The sequence below is a fragment of the Solanum tuberosum genome, unplaced genomic scaffold (assembly GCF_000226075.1).
Source record: "Solanum tuberosum cultivar DM 1-3 516 R44 unplaced genomic scaffold, SolTub_3.0 scf00205, whole genome shotgun sequence".
In the NCBI taxonomy this organism is placed as follows: Eukaryota; Viridiplantae; Streptophyta; class Magnoliopsida; order Solanales; family Solanaceae; genus Solanum; species Solanum tuberosum.
Window position 1 is genome coordinate 958,542 of NW_006239130.1, and position 8,514 is coordinate 967,055.

The 8,514-nt window shown below is 35.2% G+C and overlaps 1 protein-coding gene across 1 annotated transcript in view; it reads left to right on the forward strand.

The window, feature by feature from the left end:
* The first annotated feature begins 717 nt into the window (after window positions 1–717).
* The window catches only part of LOC102597117 (dual specificity protein phosphatase 12-like), a 15,732-nt gene continuing 7,935 nt past the window's right edge, over window positions 718–8,514 (forward strand). The window contains exons 1-5 of the mRNA XM_006355703.2: window positions 718–876; window positions 2,809–3,258; window positions 5,345–5,397; window positions 5,621–5,685; window positions 5,807–5,885. Coding sequence (XP_006355765.1) covers window positions 2,831–3,258; window positions 5,345–5,397; window positions 5,621–5,685; window positions 5,807–5,885 — 625 coding nt within the window. The 5' untranslated portion in view covers window positions 718–876; window positions 2,809–2,830. The remainder of the gene's footprint in view (window positions 877–2,808; window positions 3,259–5,344; window positions 5,398–5,620; window positions 5,686–5,806; window positions 5,886–8,514) is intronic.

The window sequence follows — 8,514 nt, forward strand, 5'->3', positions numbered from 1 at the left end:
GATTTCTTTGCATTTGTGAACAACTTTAATTTCCTAAATGACAACAATTTTCTTTTTATGTGAACTGTCCTAAAGCTAATTCAGGAGACTAATTAAATTGTCTTATTTTTAATTAAGAAAGAAGATTATTTTTATGTAAACAATCAATTAAAATTAATTTAATTGTTTTTTCTTTTAGTTAAGAAAAAGAGTATATATAATAAATATTTAATATACTAATACATTTTAAACTATTAGTGGCAGTTCAAACCATCGTAATTTAAGTCTCACCCGCCATAATTAAAATATTTAATATGACGTATTAAAAAAATGTCGTATTATTTGTTAGTTGTGGCAGTTCATTGGAACCGCCGTAATACATTCGTCGTAATATTTTCGTTATTTTTTTAGTGATTAGTCAATGATACTATAAGAGTATATATATACTCTTATAGTATCATTGACTAATGAGTAATTTCTCAACAAGAAACCTTAATGATACCAATACAATATATATATTGATTAGTATCAATCAAGCAAAATTATCAACCTTGATGATACTAATATAATATATGATACTGATCATCACTTAAGCGAAATTAGTTAAAAGTATATAACATAATTATTTAGTAGGGTATGAATATAAATGAGTATGAATATTTATAATTATTTTACTTTTATGGGTATTTGCTTAGTTTCCCCTTTAATTAACCCAAGTCCATAATCCATAGAGGAGGCGCTAAAAAGTAAGGCCCAAAATCTTATCACAGCAGAGTTTGTTGTTGGGAAAACAAAGAATAGCCACAGCCCACACTCCTCTGTCTCAGCCGTAAACTTGGCATATCTTTCTCCGGCGAATTCCTCGACGATCTTTATTTCTCCCCAAAAACAGGGCTGGTAATGTTCCCTTCTCTCTCTCCTGTTATCTTTTGTAGATTTTTTTTACATCTGTGTATTTGGACTCAGCTTCAGTAATCCCCTACAGTACTGAGTAGTTCTACCCAAACTCTTCAACCGCTAGGGCACCCCCTTAGTTCCAATCATTTTATGCAATTCTCTAAACATTTATTTATCTTTTGTATAAAAGAAAAAAATTGGAATTACACAATGAAACCCTAAAATGTGAAACTGATAAATTTTACACTTTATGTGAGTTTATTTTATTGGGTACCAAGTTTAAGACAGGTCTATGAAACATGGTCGTCCAAAACAGGCTATACAAGTGTCTCTGGCTATAAATTACTATCTCATTAGGGGTAAATGAAAAGTTTAGAGTTTAATTCTTTCTAAATATAGACAAGTGTCCTTTTGGGACAAACTTAAAAGGGAAAGAGTATCACATAATTTGGGATAGAGAGTAATTCATTTTCCGTATCATGTTATATAATACAAATAATTTCATGGCAATTTTTTTTTGGTAACCTGCCTATTTTCATTCATAACCAAAATTGTATCTTTACTAACAGAGTAGTATTGGACTAACTACTCACTCATCAATACAAACAAAATCTACTAACCTATAACCTTCTATACAAATACATCCTAAATAGATCAGCGATTCAATTATATATAGCTAATCCGAAACTAAGGGTAGATTTCATGTCAATTTTGGTCTTGAATGTTGAGCGTTGTGATGTTGTGAGATTAATGTATAACATGTTGTGATAATTATCACCTATAATGACCAAAAATTTTGTTGTCAACCAAGATCATTAATTATGAAGTATTAATAGTAGGGTCTATATTAGTTGGAAATGGAAATGGAAATGAAATTGAGATTATTCTTTTATAGGATTAGCAAAAAACCTCTGCTTGGTAGTTGAAATAGCCATTTGAAAATATCTATAATGGATTTGGAACTTTATAGTTATTTTTCCTCGCAGTACTTTGTAGTGTTAATAGTTACTTATCTTAATTTTTTTCTTCATCGTGCCTCTTTTACTAAAGCTCGTGCTTTAATTGAGTTTGAATTTAAAGCTGCAGCAAAACTTGGCACTATTTTACTCTCTTCTCCTTCGACAACATTTCTCAATCATCTCATCTACTTCAAATGTAAACTGTTTTTGCACACTTCCCTCTTTGAAAACCATGTCAATGTGTAACAATCATATGTTCCTTCACCGTAGAGTTATTGCCCAAATATAGTATGTGTTTCAAAACCTTATCCAAGATCCTTGGGTGATGCCTGTGCATATTGCAGACCTACTAAGCTGCTGGATGAGAAGAGGGGGGAGTAAAACACAGAAAAAATGGTGGAATCTAGTTCCATCTTGCATATGGTGGTCAATTTGGATGGAAAGAAACAATAGATGTTTTAAGAATATTACTAACCCTATGCAGAAAGTAAAAGAAAGCTGCATTAATACTCTATTTTTGGTGTAAAGAAGAGGGTATAGATGAAGTAGATCAGTTAGTAGATTTCCTAGGCTCTTTGTAATTATGACTACTTACCTTGTAATTTTTGTTTGGTTGCCAGCATACCTTCATTGCCGATGAATACAACTTTACCATTCTCAAAAAAAAAAAAAAGTCAATGTGTAAAATTATCTAAGTAGGGTGCAATTGATTATTCTGTGCAGAATTTTAAACGGTTTTGATTCCAGAAAATGTGATTTGAAATAGAACATTAAAAATGTTTTTTGACACATCTCAAATGCAAAGCGGTAACAGAGATCATACAAAATATTCATGCGATATTGCAATTTTTTTTGGCATGCCAAAATTTAATATTGATTTCAATATTGTGAGCGGGAAGTATTTATCTTTTGAAAAGAAATTTGGTTGTTACCAACTGTGGGCATTTTTAACAATTAAGATTCACGTCTGCAGTTAAGGAATCTGCTTGTGGAATATGCCGTATCTGGTTCGTGATCATCTGTTTATTGGCAACATAGGCGATGCAGCGGAGGTTCTTCAGCATGGTAGTGATGAAATTACACATATCTTGTCCGTCCTTAGCTCAGCTTCAATCTCCTTTTTCTCAGAATGGCGTTCTGGGATTTCGATACCAACCAAGGAGATCCGGAAGGAATATGTTGGGTATTCGGGAAATGCAGATGCTATAACTGATGAGACTAAGAGTTCATCAACACCTAAGAAGCTCCTGTACTTGCTTGAGAATGCAGGGAAAGATTTGAAGTTTATAAGGATGGCTGTGCCCTTGAGAGACATGGAGAATGAGAATTTGCTGGATTCTTTAGATGTTTGTTTGGATTTTATCGAAGAAAGTAGAAAAGAGGGGTCTGTATTGGTGCATTGCTTTGCTGGTGTATCAAGAAGGTATTGCTTCTACATGGCTCGTATGCTCATTCTTTTAGGGGGTTGGTTACGTCCCAACTTCTGGGTGCAGTAAATTAGACGGGACATTCTACTAAGTCCTGATGGACCTTCACCCAGTAGAATGGTCATATATTACAAAAAAAACATTTATGAATGAGGAAGCTTATACTACATCTTAGAAAATGGAAATACTCTTGTAAAGTATGTTGTGTGTGTGTATGTGACTTGGCATGAAGTTTTAAAAAGAAAGTAATACTTTTGAAACTTGTGGTAAAAACAAGCCATTGAGGTTTGTGTGACTATAAATCATCTAACTAAGGATAACTTGAGAAGTTTAAGTTAAATTATTTGTAGATAAGAAAAGATGATATTCTTTTTGTAATAGACTAAAAAGGAATGTATGCCACATAATTTGAGACGAAGAGAGTATTGTTTTTTTAAGAAGTTGCAGTTCCTTTCCTGTCCACACAAAAGCAATATATTCAGTTTTTCTCCAACCTAAATGTGGATCAACCAGCTTAATTTGGATGTGTACTGATTCTTGATGTTCTCAAGTCTCATTTCATATGGAACCCTTTTTTTATAAAAAAAAAACTTGCTGATATTATAACATGATCTTCACTTTGACTTCTAGTACCAATGCACCATCTGTTTTTGGACCCTATTCCGTTATCAGGATTCCTCTGTAATTGAATGTACTAAAATCTGTTTTAAGTTGCTTTAGCTGACCTGGGAAGACTTCTCACCAGTTGAAAAAGTGCAATTCCTCATGAAATGAATATAGGTTGAATGATACAATAAAAAAAATGTGCCAGATGTGGACATCTACCTTTTAGTACATTGAGCAGTCCGTGAGCTATTCATACCTATTGCAGAGGATTCAGATTCATACAATGGTTCCTTTTGCCTTTTTTCATGAATCAGTTGAAGTTAACTTACTGCATAGGCTGCTGTTTCGCTATAAAAATGACAACAATTTGTCAAGGCTTAGTACCTGCTACTTTAAGCAGTTACATGCATGCTGAACCTTAACCTCGGGTTCTTTCTTTCTTTTGTCAAGATAAAACTCATCCATTAATATCAGTTATTGAGTTTTGGAAGATGAGATAGGGTATATTGCTTATCAATTAACTTGCCAAACTAGTAAAAATGAATTTAGTTTCGTTTCAATGTAAAGATACAAATGGTTTGATTTGTTACCATTAAGAGATAATATGCCGCTTTCAGAGTTGAAACAGTAACTTTGGTAACAGGCTACTGAATAGGACTATTACAATGTACAATATTTTTCCTTTTCTTTTTGGGTTGAAGATATTTATATTACTCTCTTTTATATATTTATCAATAAGACAAGCATAAACATGGGGTCTAAAATGATGATCCTTGCTTGGCGAATTGAAATTGGTCATAAATTAAGATTCCATTTCAAACAAATTGGTCAAAAATCAAGATTTTCATTGGCTAATACTGTTTATTCTTTTTGGGTTGGGAAGGGGGGATAAAGACCTAGGTTCTAGGGCCTAACTCTATCATTTATTCGATCTTTCTGCTTAGATGCAAAAACTCCCCTGCACTATTAAATTTTGACTATAGTAAAGTTTGAGTTTTACCCATAGCGGTCAATATGATCAATCACCAGCATAAGTTTGTAAGTTTCATTCTAGGTTCATTATAGTCTCTGGTTATGTTACAGTGAAGTGGAAATTCTGATATATTTGGCCTAACCAAACCTAAGAAATTCATCTATAAACAAATGAACTGCTGCCCATTTCATTTTCAGTTAAATTGTGTTTGATGGTTGCCTAACTTTTCACCTACTTTGGGCATAATTCCATACATATCGTTGCACGATGTTTGTGGTTGTGTAAAAGAACAGTAATTAAGTTATCTCCAATAAGATTCTTTTCCACTTCCATGGTTATTATGTACCTTTCCACCTGAATGTAAGAATGCTTGGAGATGCTTCCTGGCCTATGGCTCTAATGGAGGGCAAGCAGTCTAGGTTTTCTTGGTAAATTTTCTACTGCTTACAATATCCTGCTAATTTTTGACCAATTGACACTCTTGTTTGCTCTTTTGGTTTCAGTGCAGCCATCATTGCAGCTTACCTGATGAAAACTGAACAACTATCTCAAGAAGGTTTGATCAATCTCTTTATTCTGTTTCTACTTTGGGCCTTCACTATGGAATACCGGAGAGCATAATTTCAACACAGTAACTGTTGGTGGCTTCCGTTTGAGCTGCCTGAAAAAATTGCACAATTTGCTAAGAATTAGAGATTATTCTTCTGCTTTTATGCACCTTGAAGATCATTCCTTTGTCCTTATTATTGTTTGAAATTTCTTCTGCTTTGTTTCTACAGATGCGATTGAATCTCTACGTCAAAGCTGTGAATTTGTCTGCCCAAATGATGGTTTTCTAGATCAGGTGAAATAGGCAGTAAGAAGTGATTTGTAAGCAACACTTTATGATCATTAATGAAATTAGTTTCCTGCTTTGTCCAGTACCTGACTGGATTCTGAGTGAATTTTGTATCTTTTGTCTGCAGTTGAAAATGTTTGAACAGATGGGTTTCAAAGTAGATCATGCAAGCAGCATTTACAAACGCTTCCACCTTAAAGTCCTAGGTCCACTTTCTCACTTTTCTTTGTCTACCTTCAGACTATTATTACTTATTTCTTAACTACATAGAAGATAGAAAATGGGGAAAATCCTGAATATGCAAGGTACGTTAGGTAGGTTTGTTTTAGATCAATCCAATAATCTGTACAAACTTAGAGTGCATTGACTGAAGGATATGGGAAATATTATCTCTCATAAATCTCTTCTTCATCGATCTCCTCTAAAATATTGGATATCTGATACAACTCAAAGCTGATTGTCGCCTTGATCACCAAAAAGTTTCAGTTACTACAACTTTCATCATCAGGATTCACATGGAAAAAAGGTTATATTTCAGATCAGGGGGAAATCTTATGATCTTACGGAGACAACTTCTTTATCAGAGACATGGTATGATTGGGTGGAGACGGCGAGAATGTCGATCAGCAGAATGGTGCTTACTGCTTAGTAGGGGAGCTTTACTCTGTCTATGTAAAAGGCTCAAGGAAGCTTTTGAAAACAGAGGGAAGAGCTTAAAATCTTGGAGATGCCGAGATTGTTCGACTTATATTTATTACCCCCAAAAGTTCAATGAATATGGCCGTGTTTTTTCAGTTATAACAGTGAAGGGATAGGCTAGAACAGTAATCATTTTACCAGAGAATGCATTCAATGAGGGATGGGGTAGCCTGGCCATTAAAGTAGAAAAACTTCATTAAGAGAAAGACAGAAACATGCGGTGCATTTATTACAACAGGGGAAGCAACTATCAATACAGGCAATGGGGGAGTCAATTACCAAGAGGCATTACAAAAAAGTAAATGGAATCAAAAGGACGCAGAAGTGTTTGAAAATGAGAAGCTTCTGATGACAACCTCGGGCTCAGAGGAGAATGATCTTCTGCGCAGATGCCTAGTGGGGAGATTCTGTGGTGGAGAAGAGGCTCCTACCTGCAATGAAATTCAGGAGATGGGTACAGCATACTTAGAAAGATGCTGCTAATATTTAGGTTTACGACATGATAGACTATAGCTATGGAGCAGGGTGTTATAGCTATGGAACAAGGAGGTCATGAAAAAGATTAGAGCTGATTGCGGTGGTTGGTTGGAGAACGAGGAAGAAACTGAACTCAAAATCATCTGTGATGGGCTAAAATCAGAGTTCGACGACCAAAAGAAAGATACCGTCGAAAATAGAGATCGCAGATTGTGATTTAGTATATACCTTGCCGATATGGTGTGGTGTGGAACTCCGGTGACCTACAGATCGGCGATGGAGGCTGAAACCTCTGATTGAGGTGATAGCCAGGCTACAACAGAAATTGTAGCGGACAACTATACTCCTACAATAGACGGGGTCTTACATTGAAAAGGACTCAAAAAAAAGTAGCAGGAGAGGATAGCTTAGGGTTTGAAATTAACAAGGAAAAGGGAAATTTATCAGGGGTAAGTCATGTGTCAAAGGGGTGTGGGGTCCCTGCTGATTTATTAATAGCGGAATCCTCTTTTATTTTGATTGGGTAAGAAGAATCTTTTCAAGAAGGAGGTCCGATTCCTTTTTCAGAAACCAATAGACCGGTTGGGATTTTTAATTAAGGAAGTCCAATGGATTCACAAAACCCTTTACACATTCCATTTAAAGAAAGTTGGGCAAATCAGAAAAAGCCTATGAACATTCCAGTATTGATGGGGACACAGAGTTCTGCATGTGAATGGCAATAAGTCAGTAACTCCCAAGGACTCTCAGAGCCTCCCTGTGGATAATATGCAGATCAAAGCAATTACTTAAAGATGTGAAATAGTTTCAAGCGAGCTGGATAGCACTAAGAGAGTTGGCAGTGAGGGGGAAGAAGGCTCTATGAAGTTCTTTGGAGAACAACTGGTGGAGTATGAGGACCCTAAACCGTTAGCAGTGGATGACAACATTGTCGAAGATGTCATCAAATCACAAGCCACACTAAAGTTTTTTCTCAATCTAATCAAACGTAGTCGTTTCTTTGTAGTCTCTACCAAGGGGTATGAAAAAGTTTTTTAAAATTTGTTTTTAGTATTGTGCGTTACGAAAAAAAAATTTCTCTTTAATCATGAAATTGGAGCAGAACATGCCAAGGGAGAATCAGAAGTCAGAGGATAGCTCATCAATCAGTAACAACAAACAACAACAGTGTCCCAGAGAAATTTAGGGGGTGTTTGGATTAGCCTATTTTTAGGTGCTTTTGGTTTTTAAGCACTTTTTAGTTTGGAGGTGTTTGGAAAAGTTAAAAAGTGCCTTTAAGAACTCATTTTTAGGCCAAAAAAGTTTTAAAATAAGCCAAAAGCCAAAAGTAGGGTATCCCCTACTTATGACTTTTAGCTTTTGACTTATAAGTTACTTTTTATAAGCTTATCCAAACGGGCACTTAATTTTCAACATGAATTCAAGGATGGTGAGCCAAGAATAAGAGGGAGAGGCCTAACTATTATGGAACAATGAGGGTGAAATTAGTATCATCGAACGTTAGGGGTCTAAATGATGAAAGGAAAAGGGATTAATCAGAAATCTAATTAAGTCAATTGGGGGTAGATATCTGTATTTGAGTGGAAACTAAATTTGAGGGCAATGTTAGTAATTTGTTGCATACTATTTTGGAACAATCAATTGGGGGGGGGGGGGGGG